Source organism: Callithrix jacchus, chromosome 14, assembly GCF_049354715.1.
Source record: "Callithrix jacchus isolate 240 chromosome 14, calJac240_pri, whole genome shotgun sequence".
NCBI classification, from domain to species: Eukaryota; Metazoa; Chordata; class Mammalia; order Primates; family Cebidae; genus Callithrix; species Callithrix jacchus.
Genome location: NC_133515.1, coordinates 83,934,381 through 83,958,697, shown reverse-complemented (window position 1 = coordinate 83,958,697; position 24,317 = coordinate 83,934,381). Strand labels below are relative to the sequence as shown.

Genomic DNA, 24,317 nt, shown 5'->3' with positions numbered 1-24,317 from the left:
AGCTCTGTCTGCAGTTATAGAAATCTGTTCTTGCTTAGTTTCCCCAGCACCCTCCAGAGAGATGTGAGCACCGAGCATGGGCATGGGTTGCACTTTGTGCTCTGAGTCGTTGCTGGTGCCTGCCTCTGACAGCTGTGTTTTGTCTTTGTGTCTGCCCACAACCCCATTGCCCCCAGTGTTGAGAGCAGATTGGACCTGAGGAAGAATCTGCGCTGCCAGAGCTTCAAGTGGTACCTGGAGAATGTCTACCCTGAACTCAGGTATCCGCCCTACCTGTTGACTCTTTGGCTGACTGCAAGGAGGGGCCCTCAGCTGGCTTTTTCTAGAGAGGAGACTGACAATGACCAACTGGATGAGGACTTGTATGTATATTGGAGGTCTAAGAAGACCAGTTGGCTCCCCTCACCCCCTAAATCCAGCAGGGACCATATACTGAATCAGTAGCAAGAGGCATTACAGTTAGCAGTATTTCTCACCCACTAGGGTTTGAGCCCTGGCTTATGGACTCACTGACACCAGCTCCATCGCAGGGACTCGTCTCCCTCTATGGCTCCTGGGTCTTTCTTTGCTGCCTCATTCTTAGTAGCATCCTGCCCTTTTCTGAGCAATGTAGATCATGTTGAGCTGGCCTGATCAGTAACAGCCCAGGTTGAGCTGGCCCTGCCAATGTAAGAACACTGCCCACCCTCTCCAGCTGGTAGTGTTGCTAATCCAATGAGCAGTAGACTCTCCTCTCTCCCTGTGACTCTCCTCCAGCATCCCCAAGGAGTCCTCCATCCAGAAGGGCAATATCCGACAGAGGCAGAAGTGCCTGGAATCTCAAAGGCAGAACAACCAGGAAACCCCAAACCTAAAGCTGAGCCCCTGTGCCAAGGTCAAAGGTGAAGATGCAAAGTCCCAGGTAAAGTAACTGGCTGGGGATACAGGACCATGTGTCACAGTAGAGGGAGGTGGCCAGATGACTCTCCCTCCATCACCTGCTCTTACATGACATCAGATGCCATTTATTCCCAGAGATCAGCAGTGGAGCACGGGAGGTGTGATCCCCGCACTCTGCCACTGTGTTTACAGTACTTGCTTTCCAAGTGCATAGAGTTCCTCTGAAAGACAGCTTAACAGGCAGCATTCTGCCTATAGGAAATTGCCCATTAAGTTAGCAGGAGCTTAATGAGTTTGTTGTAGTTGGTGTCCTACCTGCTGGCAGCAACCGTGGGCAGGGTCAGGCAAGGCCAATGGCAGAGCTGCCTCGCAGATGTGAAATGAAAAGGGGGAGAAGCTGCTGCTGGGTGACACCGCCCCCTGGGACAGGAGGGAATGCCTGCTCTGTGAGTCTCCCAGCTGATTTAAGCTGTGACTGGCAAGTAGTCACGTCAGATTTGGTAAAACCATCACTGTCAGACACCCTGTCTCTGGGCAGCGTCCTCCTTCAACCCCAGCTTCACCTCTGCATCTCCTGCCTCCCCTAAGTCTGCAGGACCATTTGTGTTCTCATCTCTGAAAGGTTTCCTGTGCTTTACTTGATTCATCAACAGAGTACCTCCCCCTCCCTGCCATGTTTTTTGGGACAGTGTTCTCCCATCTGAGGCTAGAACTCCTATTTTAAAGGTCACCGGCAAATTCACAGCCTGTCTCATAGCACTTGGCTTGCTGACTGCATTAAAGCACGGTGGCTTACACCTGTTATTCCAGCAGTTTGGGAGGCCAAGGTGGGTGGATCACCTGAGGTCAGAAGTTCAAGACCAGCCTGGCCAACATGGAGAAACCCCATCTTTACTAAAAATACAGAAAAATCAGCCAGATATGGTGGCATGTGCCTGTAATCCCAGCTACCAGGGGAGCTGAGGCAGGAGAATTGCTTGAACTCGGGAGGCAGAGGTTGCAGCGAGCTGAGATTGCACCATTGCACTCCAGCGTGGGCAATAAGAGTGAAACTCTGTCTCAAAAAAATAAAGCACATTCATCTATGGCTTCTTGCCTGGCTCTGTGGCTCAGTGCAGTCCCCCTTCTCCTACATTCCTGTTCCTTTCATCTGTTTTCCTTGCTAACTCTTCACCCACACAGTCATACCTTTCTGGCAGATATTCACCAAGGTTCTCAGCTCACTGTTCTTTTCTCTACAAACTATTTCTTGGAGATTTTCTTTACGCTTCCAGCTTTGACAGTTTCCTGTGTATTGATTTACAAACGCCATATCTTCACCTATCCATGCATTTAGTCATTCAACAGATACTTCTCTGCTAACTATAAAGATGCAGAGACGAAAGACTAGGTTGCAGGCCTCAAGAGCCCCTCAAAGGGCGTAATGCAAAAATAAGCTAGAAAGTAGCCATTATGATGTCATCTCTGTCCTGGGTAGAGTTTTGTCCAGGGTACCATAGAAGTTGCAAGAGATGGCATCCAAGTTAGGTGTGAGGCTCAGGGAAGGTTTCCCACAGGACTTGGAGAGGAATTGTATTCTCAGAGATGAGTAGAAACTGGCGAGGTTGGGAAGGAAAGAGAAGAAAGGGTGGCCCAGGAAAGACCTGGAGCTGAGCAAGGACACTGGCGAGGGTGCCACCTTTATAGGGCTGCAGGACAGTGGGGTTGGAGAGTGGGATGTGAGGGGAGGGAACAGCTGACGGTGAGGCTGGAGAGGAAGCAGGAACCAAATCCTGGTCTCTCTTCCCATGCTGAAGAGGGTGCGTTTTGTCCTCGGGAACAGGATGCTATGAGGTCCCAGGAGAGGGCTGGGAGTTGTGGATTTGCAGGTATTGCTCTCCCACCTGGACTCTCTCTCAACACTGGCCACACTGAACTCACTTGTCACTCAAGTCAACAGATGGTACCCTGTCAGGTACCCTGGCCACCTCCTCGTCCCACTAGCTCTCTCCATGTGACCCCCTTCTCCCAGGAGGCCCGGTTCCAGTCTGGTCCAACTCCTGCAGCTCTTCTTTCTCCTGCGTTCCTCATTGTCTCATTCTTAGAAGGGCTGCTCTTAGATCCCATGTTCACTTCTTTATGCTAGATCCACATTCCTCAATCTCAGCACTCTTGACATTTGAGCCAGATGTTTCTTTGTTGTAGGGACTGCCCTGTGTGTTGTGGGCAGTCTAGCAGCATCCCTAGCCTGTGCCCACTGTTGCCAGCAGCACCTGCCCACAACACAAGTCATGGCCATCAAAAGTATCTCCGACATGATCAGATGTCCCCTGAGGGATAAAACCACGTGGTTGGGAGCCATTGGGTTAGATTACATCAACAGCCTCCATTCGCTTCTCCTCCCTGGCTGCAGCCCTGCCCCCACTCCTGACATTACATGTGGTGATTAACCCGTTGTTCCCAGTCTCAGCACAGTCATTGATAGCTCCTGTTGTCTACCACAAAAGCCAGACTCTTGGCCATGGTCCTTGAGGCATCTCAACCCAGCTCCATCTTGCTGTGGCTTTTCCAGGAACCATATCTCTGCTTTAGTAGAGCAGGGGAGGGAGCTGCTTGAATCAGACAGGAAAAGGGAAAGGAAACCGAGGTGTTGATTTTACTTTAGGAGTGAGCACTTGGCTGAGAATGACATAATTTGCTCAAGTCGCATTTTGCGAAACATTATGAGTAGGTGACATACATCCCTCTCTTCTGAATCTGTGTGTGGGTAGTGCCGGTGAGCAGTGCTGGTGGGCTGCAGCCAGCGTGTTGTCTTCTCCCTTTCCTTAGGGCAGGAGTGTGCTTGGTCTGTTTCCAGCAGAACAGAAGGCTTTGCTCGTACCTGACACCTTTGACTGCATAAGGAAGTGGGAGGAAAGGAGCCAGGTCCCTATGGGCCTCACATAGGGGCCCTGCAATGTCCTGGCCCTGAGGAGAGTTGTCAGGCCTTTATTTGATCAGAGGGTAATAGTGACCTTCCCAACTAACCCTCCTATCATGTGAAAAAGGGAGGAACAGCAGTCTTCTGTGGGCAGCTCACACTCATCCTGGGCATGGCCTGCGTGTGAGCAAAGCATCTTCTCTGGAAGATGTTACTGAGCTGCCCCTCCTCTCTACCTTGGAGAGAACAACTGGGTTGGTGTTGCCACGGTGTGAATACAGGGTGCTAGAGGAATACTCTGAGACAGGACAATGCTCAGTCCACTTCACAGACTGTACCACAACCCAGAGACCCCTCCTGCTGGCGTGCAAGGTGACCTGAAGCTGGGTGAGATGAGCCCCTGCCCTCCAGGGCCCATGGAGAGACTCGGATACATTCCAAGTAATCTGGAGGTGTTAAACCAACATGGGACTGATAGAAACCCACATGACTATGCCAGCTAAGATGATATCCCTGAGTGTGTGTCTAGTATATATTATCATAGGACTGACTTACATGACCTTTCTCCTCTTTTCAGTGTTCTCTCCTCTGTCTTCCCGCTTCCCAACCCTTTCTGCCAACACTGGGCTTTGTTGCATTCTCTCCTCTTATAGCTGCTTTGCCCCCATCACCTCTTCTCCTCTGTCCCCCTACTTGTTCTGCCTCTTGGCCTATCCAGAGGGAGTCACATCTGCCCCTCAAATGCCCAAACATGGTTTGTTTGGCCTTCTCTGCTCCCACTTCTTTTGTCCCTGAAAGGCCATATCAGGGAAGTGACATAAAAACCTATTAAGTAGATGGGGCTGAGGCCAAAATGATGAAACCAAGGCTTAGAGAGATTATCCAAAGTCATATCCTACCAAAAAGGGTGAAGATGGATTTGGAGAATCTGGCCACATATCATAGCCTGCTCTTGCTGATGCTGGAGAGTCAGGGCTGGCTCTGAGCTCTTTTAGACAAGTTTAATCAGGGGAGAAGACACCTGCCCTGGAAATACCTCTTCTAGGTTGTAAACATTAAAACCATAGATCAGCTCCACCTTGACAGGTGAGAGTGGCAGGAGATTCTTCTTGGCTAGTTTCCAATGACAACCTTTATGAAAAGATGATGAACAAATGTAGTACCCCCATGTCAGGGTCTAGGGTGGACCAGGCCAGAGAGTAATTCCCTCCCTGAGAGTTATGGGCATTGTGACAAGAGTATGAATGGAGGCTCCTACTCCCAATTCCACACCAGAATGTGGGACACAGGTGGTGCTGGCTTCCTACCTTGCCTGCCCCATTTTCTTCACATCCTAGTTGCATATCCAACTAGGGGTTACTCCTCACTAAATGGTCTCCCTCAGGCCTGGGGGTGTGTACTAGGGACATAGTCTTTTCTCAGAGGAAAAATTCAAAGGTAAAGAAGCAAAGTCCCAGTTTAAGTAACTGACTGCGGATACAGGACGATGTATGAACCCAGGGATAAGATCTACACAGGTTTTTTGATAAGGCTTGGACCTTTTGGATTGGAGACTCTAGGATCCTTAATTGTAGAGTAAAAGTACCAGAGAATGGGAACCAGGGGCGGAGTTCAGCTTTAGCTGCCCGTGCTCTCTGCAGGTGGGTGAGCCCCAGGCACTGGGGCGTCCCCATTGTTGAAAGGAGACTGTTTCGTCCTCTTGTTCTGAAATGGGCTCCTGATGCTACTCCACCCCCAGCCTTATCCATTCCTCACCCTGCCTTCCCTCCTCTCTTGGCTGGCTTGTCAACCTTGGGCGCAAAATGTTTAGTCTGAGTGTGTATTGAAGGCGTCGGAAAACTGATGCCTTAGGTGAAATACGAGAGAAATACATCATTCCGTTTGTAAACAGGTGAAGCCTGAGACATCTCCAGGTTAACAAGTTTTCTCTTAACTTTATTGGACTCTCTAGAAAAATATTTATGAAAGGTAGAAAGAATATAGGTGTACCAATCTAGTTTCCATCCCAATTTAAAGAAAAGGGAAATATAAAATATGTTTTTAGCTCGTCCTCATACCTGTATCCCAGTGTATGGGCTACTGGCTGTGGAGCATACAAGGTGGGTACCCCGGGTGGCAGGTGAAGTTAAACTCTCCCCTAACCTGGACAGGCACCAGTGCCTTGAGGTGTGTGAGCCTGAGTCTGCTGGCGGGACAGGCTGCCTGCACGCCACCCTCCCTGCCCAATGCCACCCTTCCTTCCTGTGCTTTCTCAACACAGCTTTAGGAATGGCCCCATCCCTGCCTCCATCATAGCTCCTGGGCAGGATTTCAAAGGAAGGTCTGAAGGGTCATCTCTCTTCCTGTTGGCTCCCCCTTGTCACCATTGTCAACACGGCAGACAGCAGTTGAGCATTTACCAATGGAAAGCACCACTCTGGGATAGGTACGAACCCATTTGTTCCTTGCAGTGACCCTCTGCAGTAGGGACTGATGTCATCCTCATTTTACATGCAGGGTAACTATAGTAGAGTCGAATTCGCTCAGACCCACAGGTTAACAAGCAGCTCTGTGGGGATTCTAACCCGGGTATCACCCCAGGGTCCAACAACATGACCCAGCAAAAAATACTCTGAGTGTGGGCATTAATTACACATATAAGTGTAATCTTACCATGTGGGAGGAAAGGTCAGAATGGGCTGAAAATAAAGACCCCAAAAGTGGGTCCATCAAAGTTTCCAATGGAAGGCGTTATATCCGGGAGCCTGCCAGGTCATCCTGCCGCCTCTGGAGAAAGAGCCTCCACCAGGGAGGGGCTAAGGCAGACCCCAGCGCAGCCCGCAGTGCCCTTGGGCTATTGTCACAGCTGGTGCAATCACTACGGCTGATGCTTCAGAGAGCTGAATGCATCACGAGGTCAGCTCATTTGAATTCAGGCTCATCCAGTCTAGAAACGTTGTTTGAAGGGAGAGCTTCAAGGCTATGTTTCAGGGACCATGAAGTTACCCAGTATGGACTAGGGAGGTTCAAGGCCCTGGATTCTTGGCTCAGGTCCCACCTCACCAAGGAGAGACCAAGTTCAGAATCAACCTGGGGTCTGCTCAGGCATTGCCCAAAGTAACCATTGACCCCTTTGATCCTCAGACTCCCCTTCTACAAAATGGGAACTGTAGTGGTTACCAGGACTAAATAGACAGTGAATGTGAAGCACTTAACACCAGCCCCGGCCCTTGAAAGAGTTCCTTACAAACAGGCATCCCTTTGTCCGTCTAACTTCAACAAAACCAGCAGCATTACCCTGCCCATGCCTGGTGCTGTCACACCTCCTGGAGAGAGAGTATTGACAGATGGGGTAAGGGAGGCTTGGAGAGACTGCCCAGGTGGTATGTGAATAATGCCAGTGCATGCTTCAGATACAGGTCGTGCAGAGCCCAAGCCCTTAAGATGAGCCTAGGGCTTCTCGCCCTCAGCATTATTGGTATTAGGGTCAGATCCTTCTTTGTTGAGGGGCTGTCCTGTGCAGCATAGGATGTTTAGCAGCATCCCTGGCCCCACCCACTGGCAGCCAGTAACACTCCTTCACCCAGCCATAGAAGCAAAAAATGTCTGCAGATACTGCCAGAGGTCTGCTGTGTGGGGAGGGTTGAGAGCCACTGCTCCGGGCTGATTGATTGCTTCTTGCCTACTAGAGGAAGGGGTCCTGGGCCATTCCAAGACTAGCCCCTCTGCCTAGGCCGAGGCTCATCCTCGCTTCTACCTCTTTTTTTACAGCAGGTGGTGGGGGGGGGAATGGGGGGATGGAGTCGCTCTGTTGCCCGGACTGAAGTACAATGATGTGATCTCAGCTCACTGCAACCTCCATCTCCCGAGTTCCAGCAATTCTTCCGCTTCAGCCTCCTGAGTAGGTGGGATTACAGGCACATGCCACCATACCGGGCTAATTTTTGTATTTTTGGTAGAGACAGAGTTTCACCATGTTAGCCAGGCTGGTCTTGAACTCCTGACCTCATGGTCTACCCACCTTGGCTTTCCAAAGTGCTGGGATTACAGGAATGAGCCACTTCGCCCCAGCCCTCTTAGTTACCTCTTAAGAAAATCTTTCCTCCCTGCTTCACCATCTGGTGCAAGACCCCAAGCTCCAGGCTGTGTGCTGTGGTCCCTCTGCATCCCAGCTTCCACAACTGTGGCCAGACCACCATCTGCTAGAGAAAAGGCTGCTGACCCCTTGCCTGGCCTCTCCCTGTTCCCACCAGCAGTAGTTGTCCCCAGAAATGTACTCCAAGCACAGAATGTTTTAAGGCTGTCTGGCCCAGTTGATCCCCTCCTCATTCATTGGCAGCTACTCCCCTCCTCCTCAGCCCCCAGCTGGCCTATCCCAGTGGAAGGAGCGGAGCCACCCACACCAACCCCCAGGACGGTCTCTGGGTTGTCCTTCCATAGCTACAGCTTCCCGATAGGAGAGAGTTCCCAGACCAAATCAAGGGTCGAGCTGCTTATTCTGGTGGCCCAATAACGAGATGCAGATGAACTGGGAAAGAAGAAAATTTATTTCTGTAACCAGGTACAGGGAGAAGGCCTGGAAATTATCACCAGACCAACTCAAAATTACAGTTTTCCAGAGCTTAGATACCTTCTAAGCCATTTGTCTACATCTAAGTGTGCCTTCATCCAAAGACATAAGTGATTAACTTCTACTCTATAACTACGGTCTGAGTCCTAAAGACCTTCCTCTGGAGCCTCAGTAAATTTAGTTAATCTAGATGGGTCCAGGTGCCAGGGGTGATTACCCTTATCTTGTCTCCTGCTAAATCATGGAGGTTTGGGGAGCTCCTTCAGACCCCAATAAAACGTGTTGTGGAGGCCTGGGGAGTTTCTTTAGACCCCCAGTAAAACGTGTTTCATCCTAAATGGGTCCTGTTAAGCATTCCTCCATTATCCTGTCATGCTTCAAGGCCCAGGAAAAGCCTAGGCAAACTCTTGGTGGGCTTTTGTTACATTCCAGCCTTTGTATAAGGGCACTGGCCCTTTCAGTCTTTCATATGTAACTTAACCACTCAGTCAGTGCTGAAACAGTGGTGGAAGCCTGCCTGTTCAGCCGTTAGGGAGACCTGGCCTGCCATAGGACCTCCCTCTTGGGCTAGGATTTTGCCAAGGACCCCAAACAAAGCCACCAGGAGAGGGCCCAGCAGTCACCAGGCCAGACCTGCTGAGCAACCACTGCTGCCTTCCTGGAGTCCATTTCTGACTGCAGGATTCGTTTAATAAACCATCCATCACGGCCCTTCTGGGAAGTCTGACAGGCTGCAGAATGGAAATCCGAAAAACCTCTCCTTGCTTCCTGCCTGCTTGCTCCTGTCTCCTGCTTCCCCTCCCTCCTCTCCTCTTCCAGATTTGGCCAGACATTAGTCCTCTGGGACATGGAGACGCTAAATTATGGAAATGCCAGGAAACACCAGCTAATGGAAAGTCCACTTAGCATGAGGGCTTCATTATCTGTGCCTGTTCACACATTCCCCTTTGGGATCTTCGAGATGTTTTCATCAGGTCCCAGCCTGGGGAGGCGCCAGATGCCCAAATGCATTTCTTCCTGAAAGGCACCTGTGGACAACAAGGGTCGAAGATGTCAAAAGAACTGCCCACCCACCCGTACACCCCGCCAGCACTTCCAGTTTCAAGGCCCCTAGGATATTAAAAAATAAGAAATGCCAAAGTGGGCTCTCAAAGAGGCTTTTCCATTTCATCAGTTAATGCTTTTAGCACAAAAAAACACAATGTCATTGTATGATGGTGATTGTAAGATAACGGGAGGATTTATTTTTGAAATACTAATTTGTGGTTCCCTACAGACTGTATAGTCAGGTAATGGGACAGAAGGAATGAACTTCATCTTTCCCTATCAGTGACTGTCTCTTTAGCCTCATTCCAGAGAATGGTGAGAAGTCTAAATCTGAGGTCAGTTGTGCTGACCTCAGGGCATACGGCTTCCTGGCAGCCCAGCTGTTGGATTTGACCTTTTGGTCTTTTTCTCTCCTCCCTACAGGCCAAGTAATATTCTGGGCCTATGCCCAGGGGCCCACCTTCTAGATCACATTCTGGATATTTAGGACTTCAGAATCCCCCACCCAAATGGCCCCAGCCTAATTAAAAAACTTGCATGGATCTCATCCCTGGGTTGGTCCTCCAAGGGTGAACTGTGTCTCTAGTAGGACCACAGGAGACTGGTTAGAGGGGAATGATTCAGCTTGGATATGCAGCCAAGGTTGGGGGGAAACGGAGGAGCGGCTCAGGCTAGAAGCCAGCACTGTGTGTATCTGATGGTCTGGTATGGAATTAGGAGTGTGGGTCTCCATTCATATTCATGGCCCAATTACTCTAAATATGAGGGAGGGCGCTACTGTCTGGCCTGCCCCACCCTAGACCTTGGTAAGGGAGTACAACCTTTGTTCATCTTTTCATAAAGGTTGTCACTGGAAACTGGTCAAGAAGAAGAATCTCTTGCCACTCTCCCCTGTCAAGGAGGAGCTGATCTATGGTTTTAATGTTTACAACCTGGAAGAGGAATCTCAGGGGCAGGTGTCTTCTCCCTGGATTAAAGTTGTCTAAAAGAGCTCAGAGCCAGCCCTGACTCTCCAGCATCAGCAAGAGCAGAGCTGCTGGAGAGAGTTGGTGTGGGGGCCACTTCCTGGTGTATGACTTTGGATAGCCTCTCCTAGCCTTGGTTTCATCATCTAGAAAATGAGGGTAATAGTAATACCTATTTAATAGGATTCTTATGAAAATTAATCAATCTGTGTAAAGCTGTCAGGATAATGCTGGGCACATCATCAGCGCTCAATAAACTTCAGCTCTTATTAGCAGCAGCAGCAGCAGCCTGGTCATTGCACCAGCTCTGTGCAGACAGACTTCTTTCCCCTTTCAGCTTATCCTGGAGAAAGGCAAATGGGATGTGTAGAGTGTGATGTTCACAAGGCCAGAAAAGAACTTCTTGATATGTCCCAAGGAATGTATCTCATGACTTTTTATTACAGAAAATTTCTTTCCTTTTTTTTTTTTGAGATGGAATCTTACTCTGACACCCATGCTGGAGTGGCTCACTGCAACCTCTGCCTCCTGGGTTCAAGTGATTCTCCTGCCTCAGCCTCCCGAGTAGCTGGGATTACAGGTGCCTGTCACCATGGCTGGCTAATTTTTGTATTTTTAGTGAAGACGGGGTTTCACCATGTTGGTCAGACTGGTCTGGAACTCCTGACCTCAGATGATCCACCCACCTTGGCCTCCCAAAGAGCAGGGATTACAGGTGTGAACCACTGTGCCTGACCAGAAAATCTCAAATATCTGTAGATACAGAGGTCAAATAGTATAAATAACACCCATGTACCCATTGCCCTGCTGTGAGAACAAGACTCATGGACAGTCTTGCTCCACCTGTATCTGCATCCCTCCCCAAGGAGTACATTCTGATCTAGGCTTCTCCCAACACCAGCAGTTTGAAAAGTTACAAAAGAATCCTATGCAGGAGCCATTTTCCCACTAGGCTTGTGGGTCCCAGATCAAGAGAGCCAGGCATCATTGTCCAGCAAGTCAGGTTGACTCAGGGTGGACACATTCAGGACAGCAGAAGGTCCTGAGCCTGTCAGAGAGGAGGAAGAAGCACTCAGGTCCCAGAAAACAATTCAAGACATTCAGTAGCCCATGGAGGTCAGGAGAGGACCTGGGACCAGTAGGGAAGGTGCAGAATGAGAGGCAGATGACCACCATGTCTGCCTGGGGGACACCTTGCCTGGAGTAGGGGGCTGGCCTGCTAAGTGGACTTTTTCATTCTTTGGCCAAGGGGAAGTAGCCAGTGAGTGACCTGGTCCAGAGGCTCGGGTCAACTTGGTTCAGTGATGTAGTGGAAACAGATGCAGTCCTCAAAGCATCCTCTGCAGCTTCCCCACTCAGGAATCATCTTCTTTGCCCCCGGAAGGAGGCAAAGGGTCAATGTTATCCTCATTTTACAACCAGGTTCACATTTCGACAACAATTACACCAGCACTTTATGCCCCACTGCATTAAGTACTGGGAAGTGCTTCTGGCTTCATAAGCCACAGTTTTTCTGTGATCTCTGGCACTTTGGAGGAAAATGTTGGAATCATTTTTCATAATGGACAGCACAGCATGCCCTTCTTCCTGATGCCAGCAGAACTCTGCTTGTCAATCCCATTTCTCAGCTTCTCTTCCTGCAAGAGGTCAGGGGCCAAAAGATCTATTTCCTGGCACATGCACCTTCCTGAAATAATTTGAATCCTCATAACCTTCTTTTCCTCAGCCCTTCTTCATCCATTCCCTTGGAAGACTTGTTCCATTTGTCCTTCCATCTGCCTCTTGTCATAACTTTCATGTGCTCTAGACACTGACTCAGACTCCCTTTCAAAGAACGGGGGGCAGTCTAAAGATATGTGGTATGGAGGAGTGGGTGGGGGGATGACCTGCTATGTGGATGCTTGAAAGTCAGGTGTTTGGAATAGACCCCCTGGAGACGTTTTCTCCTAACAGAAACTGCGGATCACACAGCTAAGCTGGTTTTTTTTTTTTCAGGCTCCTGCCCAAATCCCAGAATTGTTCAGGACTCCCAGAAGCAGCCTGAATGGCCCAGGCCCCTTCATGGGGTGTGAGATGGAGATTTCCATAGAGATATCACCTCTAAGTCTCTTGTACTTGAGTAGCATTTTCCAAGGTGACACTGATGATTATTGTCTACTGGGACCCCGGGTGCTTCTTACCAGCCTGTACTAATCACGCCCATAGGTGCGGCTAGCTTCCTAGATCCTGAACAAACCGTCCTGGTCTCCTTCTCCCCAGGTGTGGGCCTTCACGTACACCCAGCAGATCCTCCAGGAGGAGCTGTGCCTGTCGGTCATCACCTTGTTCCCTGGTGCCCCAGTGGTTCTTGCCCTTTGCAAGAATGGAGATGACAGACAGGTAAGTGCTCAGCAGGTCCCTGGGATGTGGCCATCTCCATAATGTGACTGCCTGTTTAGGGCTTAGTCTCATGACCAGGAAAAGAGAGGAATTGTTAGAAGAGGAAGACTTGATAAGAATGGTCAGGAGAGGGAGGGAAGGTGCTGCCCGGGATCCCCTCTGTGACACTAGCAGAAATGGCACCTCCACCCTCACTGGTCAGCCTGCCCCATGAAAGTCTATTGACCTCCACTGACCATACCATGCCCGCTAGTCTTCTACTGTCCTGTCATTGCTCTGTTCCCCACCTGGGATCCCAGACAAGGATCTCAGGGTTCCAAGGATGAGCACAACTTGGCCTTTGCCTTCAGGGCCCTGGGCTCTGGCAGTGTGTTCCCCAAAGTTCCTAGCATTCTGGATGCACCAAATGCCCAGTTCCTCTAGCAGCAAAGTGTTGTCTCCATTCAGTTTCTTCTCAACTGGGTATTGGTATTAAAGAAAGCAAGATTCGAATGCCTCTTACAGCTCCCTGGCTGTGTGACCCACGGCAGATTACTGGACCTCTCTGAGTGTCCATTTCCTCCTCTCTGAATTAGGATGCCCATTACACAGGGCAGCTGAGACTGTCTCTAGGCAACAAAGCACTCAGTGCCTGCTCCAGGGTGCTTCCCCTGTGTCCAGTCCCTCCTTTGTCATGCAAGGTCAAGTGTAAGAACCTGCTACCTGAGACCCACCTCTCTGCTCTGGCCCCTTGAATGTTCACACATTTTTAAGGAGCCCCTGGCCCCTCCTACCATCACACTCGCTGCTCCCACCACCCCCAGCTCTTCCCCACTTCTTTGCCATCGTGCAGATACTAAGTGCGGATCGTTTCTCAGGTTGCTCCTGTGACTAACTCACTTCACGTTTTCTGGGCTATTGCTTGGAAAGTTATTGCCTCCTAATGAGTTTTCCTAGTGAACATATTGATTTTGCTTTTAACTTTTTTAAATCCAATTTAAAAAAAGAAACCAACAACAATACCTGGCAGAACAATTAGTTGCAGTTTTAGTGCTCCATGAAACCATGAAATCAAGTCTCTGAGTGACCCTAGACATGAGGCATCCACCTTTCTGATGATGCCAGAATTCCTATATTACTGATGGCACCTAGTTCGTTCACTCTCCTCTTTGTCTTCCCAGCAATGGACCAAAACTGGTTCCCACATTGAGCATATAGCATCCCACCTCTGCCTAGATACAGATATGTTCGGTGATGGCACTGAGAATGGCAAGGAAATTGTCGTCAACCCATGTGAGTCCTCGCTCATGAGCCAGCACTGGGACATGGTAAGCTCTTGAGGACCCTGCCAGAAGCAGCAAGGGCCACAGGGTGGTGCTTCCCTGGACCAGAACAGACTGGAAACTGGGCAGCAAGCAGCCCGTGACCACCTCGGACATCCTGGACTGGGAGGTAGAGGCAGAGCACCCCCAGGATAGGAGCAACTGTCTCAGGGAGGACAGAGGAAAACATCACAAGCCAATGGGGCTCAGAGACAAATCCCACATATTCTCCAGGCTGTTATGTTCCAGTCCTTGCCAGTCTTTCCCTGATTGGTATCTGGAGACAGAAACCTAATGGGAAGTGTTTGTTGTTCCTCTTCTTACAAAGAAAGCACTCTCTGGAGGCCAGAGAGAAAAGCCTTCTTTGTCACCAGGCCAGGACTACATTGAGAGATGAAGAATGGAGGTTGTTTTCAAAACAAATAAAGAGAACCTTAGAAGTTGTCTCTGGGCATCTCCTGCTCTTTTCTTCTTATGTTGGCTCAGGGCTAAGCTGAGCTGTTCATGGAATAGGGGTATGGGGTGGGGAGGCATCTGTGGCAGAGTGGACAAAGAAGACGGGAGATGGGAGACCTGTGCCCTTATCCTGGGCTGCCACCAACTAGCTGTGGTATCTTAAAGTGACACGTAGCTCCTTTTGCCCACCATTTCCAGTTATGTCAAAGTGGGGGCGTGGGATCAGATCAGGGATTTCTATTGGTGATGCACACCTGCCTCATTCTAGGGAATTGTCTAATTTGGAGGCTCTAGGCTCCCCTGTGGAGATCCTGGTTCAGTAGGTGCAGGGTAGAGTCCAGACATCTCAGCTGATTCTGACACCACTCCTTGGTTAAAAACACTCCCTAGATGGTCTCAATGGCTGCTAGGGCTTTGTGGCCTATGGCCTTTAGCATAGAAGTTTCTCACCCTAATAAATCCCCAGAGTACTGGTGTGCCCTGGGACTGGATTATGGTGGTTGTCCATTCTTATTGACTAGGGTTTAAGAGAAAAACCAATCCATATTGTTTGAAGCTCCCAATATATGCCCATACCTTCTCTGCCCAGGTGAGTTCCCTAACTGACTCTGTTATCCACTGCTGCATAACAAATGACCCCGGAATTTGGCAGCCTGAAGAAACACACATCTATTCCCTCATGGCTTCTGTGGGTCAAGGTTATAGGCATATCTTAGTGAGGTCCTCTGCTTCAGAATGTCTTACAAGGCTACCATTAAGGTGTTGGACAGGGCCACTGTCATCTCAAGGTTCAGCTGGGGCAGGATCTGTTCGAAGCTCACTCAGCAGTTGTTAGAAGGATTTGGTTCCTCTCAAGCTGTTGGCCAGAGGCTGCCCTCAGTCCCCCGCCATGTGGGACTCTCCAGCATCACCGCTTGCTTCACCCAGGCAAGCAAGCCAGGATGGCAAGCGTGCCACCAAGACAGACGTCACAGTCTTTTATACCCTCATCTCCATTGTAAGTTACTTGCCATTGCTTTTAGCATATTTTATTTTAGAGAAGCAAGGCATCAGGTGTAGCCCGTACTCAAGAGAAAGAATTAATATCAGGAGGCAGCAATTGCTGGGAGCCATTTTAGAATCTGCCAACCACAGGAACTATTATATTCTAAGCAGGTATCCATTTCCCCTTCATCCAGAAAGCCCTTCAGTGATGGGAATTAGTTCAAGCTCGTCATTATAAAATCCATTACTGCAGACTGCTATAGACTTGGAAAGTAAAGAGTGGAGTGCGTGCAGCCCCAGGAGCTCCTCCAGTGCTGGATCTGTTTGTTTCAGCAATGCCCTTGTGGCCTTCTGTAGTGAGGATGTGGCTTTCTTGTTGAAGCAGTTTCACTCCACACTGGGAAAAGGAAGGGAGGCCATGGTCAATAAAGCCATCTATAGAAGACATTCTGACGGCTCCTAAACTCTGTCCACACAGTTGAAACCAGGCCTGCAGAGAAGAACGAGAACAGGCACGTTCACTAGCAACCTCTCCCCCATGTAGTGAAACAGGTACCGCACTAGAATAAATACAAGAGAGCCTTGGATTGTCCTCATCTGTCCTCTGTCACCCTCAGTGTATGTGCCTGTCTTTGAGCTCCCTGGTGGCAAGAAAGTTATCTCTTCTTTATTGCCACCTCTGGACTGGGCACTTGCAGCCTCTCAGTGGGTGTTTTCCTAAATGGATGATTGAAAAACTATTCCTTGTCTGAGACAAGTGACATTATTTACATTTTACTACCCCTGTAAAGTCACAGAATGCAGGTGGTGTTGGGTCTTTCTCAAACACCCAAAGGAATGGGGGTAGAGGAATAAAGGCCTCAGCCCTAGAGGGGCAAACATGCCTTATTGCAGCCTATTTTTATGTGGCTCAGCCAACCCCTGACCTCCCTCTTAGAGCCAAAGCCCTTGGGTTGATAATGAAGAGTCACCTTAAAGGGTGTGGAGGGTAGTTTGCTAAAGGAGATAGGATGGCTCTCATGTGAGCGCTGTGCATGTGTCTTAAAGCCTCCTTAGTGGAAAATGGAGATTCAAAACTCTGATGGTGCAAATAGGAATCCCTACAACTGTGCAGTTATCCAAATGCTCTCTAGCCTCTAACCTGAGGGTGATGCAGCCAAAGCAAGAGGAGTTTAGGATTTAAAAGCAAGTAAAACAGCCATTCTGAGCCTCCACCAATTCAAGGCAAAGCTGACAATCACTGGGTGGGATAGTCACATTCTCCAGCCCCAGGGAAGCCTTTGCCTGCACATGTGCAGCACAGAATGAGTGTGGCCAAGCCTTCCCTGGCTGTCTGGTATTTTGGTGAATACTGAATGAGAGCCCTCAGGCAACTCTGAATACTGAGTTTGAATGCCAAACTTTAGTAACCTGGATAGCACACTTAGTAGGTCATCAGTAGCTGTGAGTGAAGGTGAAAGTTTGTCAAATGATATCAGCCTATGACAACAAAAAAGACCTACACTCTAAGGATCTTAAGGGCTCACAAGAGCTAGACCTCAAACCATACTTGGAGAGTCATCACCCTAGAGCAGTCTCACCATACTGCCAGGTGAGGAAGCAGCCAGGTGTGGCAGAAGCTCCTTCCCATAAGGTTGCATCTGGTAGTGGAAACAGTGTGGACATCTGAGTATCTTATTGGTATGATGCGTGTGTTAAAGGAAAGGGAATTTATACATATATATATATATATACACACACACACACATATAGAATATATATATATATTAAAGGAAAGGGAGTTTATACATACATCTGAATATTTTATATACTATATATATGGTGTGTGTGTGTATGCATATGGGCATAGCAGGCATGCTTTGCTATTTGGATTAGAGTTGAGGTCATGATGGTGTTGAGTGAACGGGGAGAAATGGGAGTTTTTAGGTAAATCTGAGCTCAGCATGCGTGGTTGAGCCTGGTACCATGTTGGATCTGAGACTCGCTCTCTTCAGTGATCTGCAACTCACCCACAGTTTCCTTCTGTAATTTCTCCCTGTGAACTCATCTTCAGCAGGAGGTTCTTCCTCTAGGTATCCCAGGGGCCCTGCTTGTGGAGGCATGCCTCAGGGAAGATTTACCTTTGCCTTTGCCAGGGTCCCACTGGGTTTCATAGACTACAAATGGATTTGTACATTGATTTCTCTGTTGGTGGTTTCCACACTGTGAGTGATGAGAATTTGGACCCCAACTCTATTACTTGGCACAAGCTTGGATTTTGATCTTTTCCAGATTGTCATTTTTCTACCCAAAATTTTGGTCCTGCTCCATGCCATCACCACTCACCCAGCTGGTGGATGGGGTTGTCTAGTCTCTCTAGAACACAACTATAGAAGGGCGCCATTTCTGGCCTCTGCCACCCATGAGGCTGTGGTTTTCACATCTGCACCTGCCTGGGTGTTAAAGCCCCAGCCCTGTTGATATGCACCTGGCTTCAGTTCCCCTTCAGTGCTCATTCATGACTCTGACTCTGAATTCTTACTTGTTTTTAGAATCTGGAATTTCTCCCTTTTTCCTTTCAAATGCAGCTGTGATTTCAAATTGTTTTATCCAATATTTATATATGTGGGGGAAGGGATCTCCCTCTGCCAACTCAGACCAAAATCCCTTAGTGCTGTAATTAGCTGTCACCACTGTCTTTCCCACTGGTTGTGGGACCATATCTTACTGTAGACACTCAATAAATTTCTGTGAATGAGTGAGAGCATAGCCTGTGATTCTTTAGTACCACTTCCTAATTATCTCCTGGCTACAGTTATCAAACGTTAGAGTTTTGAAAAGACAGCAAAAGCAGAAACAGAGGACCGAGAAGACAAATTTGTAACAATAAAAATCTTGTTATAATACACATAGATTTAGGGATCATGCATATTTTACTTCATAATGACAGAGCTTAATACTGAAAATGCTAACTGGAAAGAACTATCAGTAATGAAAGTCTTTAATACTTCAGTAGAGCTCAAAAGGAGAGAATTTGTTCTTATAAACTCTGGGGGATGGTGATGGAAGGGTTGGTGGGAAGCCATGTATTTCATCTGCATGAATCTCAGGCAGATGCATTCACATATGGCAACCTGCGTCCTGGCTGTCCTTCAAAGAGAGGTCCAACTTGTACCTATGGACCACCATAGTTTACCCATAGGAGAGTTAAGTGCTCTTGCTTTCCCTGACTCCACACACTGAGCCACCATCCTGCCCTAACCCATTCATTCTCTTAGGACCCAGTCTGGCACAAAGGGGTACGGTGAAGGTTTGTGGGTTATATCAAAAGTCTGGCAGCTGTGCAGATGTGGTCTCTGAGACACCCCACGTGGCAGATGGGCACTTCTTCTCCTGCACCATCCAGAGCCAACTGCCTGAGCTCCCTCGTGGTCTGTGGACTCTGGCAGCCCAACTCGGATTAGCAGACTCCAAAGCTCTGAGCACTTTTCCATTTGCCATGGAGCTGACTAATTTAATGAAGCCATCACAATGCAAACCTCAGGGCTTATTGGAAAAGGACTTGAGCACGACATTATTTCACAGCAGTAGATTGCATCATTTTCATTTCACAGCTTTCCAATGGGAAATAATAAAACAAAATTACAAACATAATGAAGAGAGAAAGATGGAGGGAAAAAAAAAACCTTGGGTGAGAGATGCATCCTCTGTGCTGTGACAGGGCTAGTTACTTTATTCATTTGAGCCAGTAAATATTACCTGGCCTCACTCTGCAGCCTCACTCTGGAAGGAGCAGCCCAGAATGCCTGCACCTGCTGCTGAAGATAACAAGCTGCAATAACTCACTGTCCAGATGCAGCAAGGAGTGGTGAGTGCCCCTGGGAATGGCCAGCTGGATGGCCCTCTAAGAAATTCCAGCCTCCAAGAGTGGAGCCTTTGCTGGGCCAGCCACAGTGCTAGGGTGAAGGGCTGCCCCTGGTGAGGGGGCAGTGGGTCCTTTGCTCTGGAAGGCAAAGCAGCTTCAACAGTGGAGCTTCACCCATTCCTAAGATGAAGGAAGGAAAATGGGTTTCTGCCTTCATCCATCCTGCAGGGTGCTTTTGGTGTGACCGTGGGTGACCTGACAGCCAGAGGCTAAATAGGAGCCAACAGAGAGATGAAGCTCTTTCCAAAAGCTGTTCTCATTAATAGCACTGAGGTGTGCAGATGGAGAGTGGCAACAGATGGCTGGGCCTTCTATTTTATTCTGCACACCTGCCTTGCAGCTCAAGAGATGCCCCAGGCCTGTCCCCACAGCAGGAAGATGGTGCCCCTCCATTCCATCCAGGCCCCAGATTCCTTTCCTTTCACTGAAAATAGCTTTCTCCTCCAATAGTGGAAGAATTTGAGGACATTTGGAATGAGCTCCCTCTTCTTTGCCTCCAGAGTCTCCTCCAAGGCTGCCCTCTCTTCTTGATCCCTCTTTTTGCCTCCCCTCTGCCAACCCCTCCCTAGCAACTGAGTGGCAGATATATTTCTCCTACCTGAACTTAAAGCAAAAATCTTTCCTGTGAGGCTGAGCTTCTCTCTCACATTGATCGACATGCCCCGCTAAAGCATAAAGGCTAGTCCTACGAGCTCTGGTGGTAGATAATACGGGTTCAAACCCTGGTTCCTCTAGTTCTCAGCTCTGTGGCTAAGAGTAAGTTACTTAACCTGTCTGAACTCAATTTTTCTCCCCTGTCAAGGAGCTAATAATCACACCTGCCTCATAATTTTACTGTGAGATTGATTGAAATGATTCATGTAAGGTTCTCAGCTCAAAGCCAGGCACATATATATATGTCCTCAGAAATGTTTGTCATCCTGTAGTTCATCATGAGGATTAAACCTCAGGTCCCAGAGCAGAGGGGAGGGCCTGTGAGTGTTGAGGGATGACCCTTTGTCTGAGCCTGTGCAAGCTGCTGTAACATGTCACACCCTGAGTGGCTTAAAGAAAGAAGCATTTATTTCTTATAGTTCTGGAGGTTGGGGAGTCCAAGATCATGGTGCCAACACATTGGTGTCTGATGAGGACTCACTTTCTCCCTGTGTCCTGACTTGGCAAAATGAGGAGGAGAGAGTTCGCTCTCCGGGGGTCCCTTTTATAAGGGCACTAATCCCACTCACAGAGGCCCCACCCTCGTGACCTAATCATCTCTCCAAGACTGCACTCCTTAACACCCTCACCTTTGGGGTTAGGGTTTCAACATATGAATTTGGGAAGACAAAACCTTCAGTTCATTGTACTCTTCAATCCTCAGAGGTCCATCAGAGGACAGGCTGAGACTCCCCTGTGGAGTTGCCTGGGGCATATAGTCCTGGAGAAGACTCAGATACCCTGCAAGCACAACTCATTGGTCCCAAACTGGGGATGAGATCAGGAGGGAAAGTAAACAGAAAAGGGCAGTGAGGATCAGCTCCCTGAATGGTGCCCCCACTGGTTTGTGCCCTTTCGTCGCGTGCAGTTCTTAAGCGATCTCAGCCCCCTGTTCCTTTCCCAGCTGTACACAGGTCACTCCCTCCTCTGCTGGGCCCCGTGGAGAAGCCACGCCATGTGCTGCAGAAGAAAAGGGCAGGAGGCACCACCAAAAGGACCTGGAGGCGGGGCCCAGCACCCCCAGAAGCACCCTTCTCCTCATGAGGAGGCCATGCCTCTTGCCAACATTTAGGGAATAGTGCAAGCTCCAGCTCTGCTTCTTACTTCTGGTTAGAGACTTCTGGTCTAACCCACAGGTTCAGCTCTCACGCCTGACTTCTGCCTCCCTTCAGCCTGGCACCTGCATGATTTTCAGTTTGGGAGCTACCCCAGATGTGTCAGGTCCAGCCTGCGCTTCTACTGCCTACCAAGGAGGCATCTGCTCTGGGTGTGGGCTTGGCTCCATCTTGCCAAACTGGGGGGCCACTGGAGCTTTGGGTCCTTTACCTCCTGTCCCCTTGCTCTGGACACCTGGTCCAGATGCATCCTAGGAGGTAAGAACAACGTCAGCACAAACAAACAAGAAAAGACAGGCCTTTCTCAGGGAATGTGGAGCAAGTCAACCAGCCTGTGGTGTAGGAGACATGGAAAAAAGTAGGAGGCAGGTAAGGCTGGGAAGGGGACCTTGAATGCCAGGCAGAGGATTCTGCACTTAATCAAGTAAAGTAGCTGTGAGCCACTGAAGGCTTTGGAGCAAGGGAGTAGCATTGTAAGAAGGATGTAAGAAGAGGAAGATTGACTCAGTAGCATGGAGGGACGTGTTTTTCAGGTGAGATTCTGTGAAGGCAGGGCCTGTTAAAGACTCCAGAGGTGTGAGACCTGAACTATGTTACTGACAGTCAGAGCTAAAAATAGACAATGGCTTATTTTCCCATTGTGGGGGTGGACGTGAGAGACAGAAGAAGAGGGAGGAGGGAAGATGGAGCAAGGTAAGAGGATGGCCTTCGTGCCAAGTAGATCCTGCTGAGCTTACTGGGTAAACGCCTTCACAGCCCCCATATTTAATTGATCTATTTGAGTATCCAATAACCAGGCTTAATTTCTTAATTGCAAAACAGACATACACAAGAGAAATACTAGTCACATAGCAACCACTTATACAGTGCTTGCTTGGTGCCTGGCATTGTTCTTAGAGTTTTAAGGAATTTACCTTAGTCAATGCACATAAAAACAGTAGCCATATAGTAACAGCTACTCTTATTAACTCCATCTTAGAAGTGAGTAACTTGAGAACCAAGCAGGTTAAGTAACTTGTCCAAAGTCATACAACTTGCAGAAGTGACATTCAAGTTCAAGAAGTCTACTCTTGAGTTCTTGGGTTTTGGTTCTAGGCTCTGCTGCCTCTCACGCTGAAGATAAAATAACAACTCATCTTATCAGAAAGAAAATGCTGTAAGTACAGTTGAAGTACCTTGTGGAAAACTCCCTCACGAGCTGACTTTTAAAATTGAGTGGTTCTATGTCACTCACAAATGGTTAGCCCCACTGACTCAGAGTCATTCATTCATGGGTCATTTTTTAGGTAAGGAAGGGAGAGGAGACATAGCATTTAGTGAGCTGCTATTATGTGCCGATGCTATGTTTACGTATTTTACATTCACTCTTTTATTTACTGCAAGCAATATTCCAGACAGATATTATCACAGTTTTATAGATGAGGAACTTGAGCTTCAGAGAAGTTAAATAACTGGTCGAGGTTGCCCAGGCAATAGACATGGTAGAGCGAGAGCCTCTTCTCAGTGGCCATGTCTCCCAGTTGACATGGCATCAGCCCCCCAATGTATATGTAAATCACCGAGCAATAAATATTTACTAGACACATGGTACATAACAGGCACTATGAAAGAAATTGGCCACCAGTCCTTGCCTTCAAGGACAGCAAGCACAGGAGAGAAGGTTCTATTTGAGAGTGAGAGGAGGGAAAGAGAAAATGGGAGGGAGGATGTGCTTAGTGGGATCACTGCTATCACAGAGGCTGCTTGAGTCCGAGGGGCACAGAGGAGAGAAAGGAGAAGCTTGGCAGAGAATCAGAGGGCTGAGTTGTGAAGTTGACAGGATAAGAGGAAGAAATGGCAGAATTCTAGACACGGGCCCACATTTGCTTTAAATACATGATTTAATCCTCACTGTAATATCCTTGAAGCATTATCTTCAAGAACTTTATAATAGTTGTTTTGAGATTGGAGAAGAACACTGGACTGAAGGAAGGAGGAACTCTCTTCAAGGAGTTGCTTTCTGGGCCCCCAGAAGGAGGGCTGTGGGAGGCAGGTGTTCCCTTTGTGTCCCCATAGCACCCTTGTGTCCTCCTGGAACACTCTGTGTCTCCATGTCCTTCTGTGTTCCAAGGGAACTCTCTGCACAGCCTATCTTAACACTCACTCCATTACCTGTATGTCCTCTGTCCATGTATTGGTCTCCCCACCCCCACTGTGTGTAAGCCCCTCAGAGGATGGAACCCACACTGCCTCTGGTAGGGTCTGGCTCTCAAGGGTGCTTGTCAAACTGAACCTGAATAGACCCAGCCAGGTCTTCCAGATGCAGCTGCTCCTTCATCTGCTTCCATGTCTAATCAAACAGGTCAACATCATTTCTCTGTCCAGAATAGGTCCTTGCAACTTGGATAGCACAAAGAGACTGTATTTCATTCTAATTACCAAGAACTGTTTATGTGGGGTCATGAAGCTGATGAAAAACTCTCAGTCCCAGCCTGACAATGGACAATCAGGTGCTTCTGTGCTCCAGCTCTGGGGAACTGTATACAAACCCAGCAGGAGCTTTGGGATGTTCTGAAGCTGCCTGGAGGGAGCAGGATCAGAGAGGACTCCTCCACCGTCCCCAGGGTTCCCCGGGCTCCCTGAGAGGACTGTCCATCTAAAAATCGGGGGGACCGCAAGCTAGGAGTCTAGAGGGATAACCACTCACTACCCTCCCCTGCTACAGCCAACTTTGAGACATACAGACCCAGCCAGCTTCAGGGTAACAGCCAACCACAGGTGGCCACAGGTAGACATGTTCCAACCACCAGAAGTAGTTCAGCTTCCAGAGCCAGAAGCTACAATATCAGGAGCATGACAAAGATTCATCCCTTCAACTGCTGGGAATGCTCCATTATAAAACCAGCCATTCCTGTAAAAACAAGTGCTATCTCTTCTCTATTGAGTCTTTCTAACTGCAAGAGCCCAACTTGTATTCCTTGAGTTCTGTAATTCTATGGCAGAATGAAAGAGAAATCTAGACTACTGAGCATGAATAGAACTTTGAAAAGAGGATCTCTACTCCAACTCCAGCTTCGTGCAGCCCTGTGCCCAAATTATAGCAACTACTTGCTTCCATTTTTAAAACATCTTAGAAATCATTGTTAATTTACTCAAATCAAATCAGT

At 48.6% G+C, this 24,317-nt stretch overlaps 1 protein-coding gene across 4 annotated transcripts in view; it reads left to right on the top strand.

Annotated features, from left to right (window-relative positions):
* Window positions 1-14,464, top strand: part of GALNT14 (polypeptide N-acetylgalactosaminyltransferase 14) — a 223,706-nt gene extending 209,242 nt beyond the window's left edge. For 2 of the 4 annotated variants that reach the window (XM_035272888.3, XM_002757888.6), the window contains 4 exons: window positions 177-260; window positions 757-901; window positions 12,599-12,718; window positions 13,879-14,464. In XM_035272888.3, the coding sequence (XP_035128779.1) occupies window positions 177-260; window positions 757-901; window positions 12,599-12,718; window positions 13,879-14,037 (508 nt within the window). In that variant the 3' untranslated portion in view covers window positions 14,038-14,464. Of the gene's footprint in view, window positions 1-176; window positions 261-756; window positions 902-12,334; window positions 12,548-12,598; window positions 12,719-13,878 lie in introns of those variants that run through there. The other 2 variants (XM_078349583.1, XM_078349585.1) reach the window with 2 other exon arrangements.
* Window positions 14,465-24,317: the final 9,853 nt, after the last annotated feature.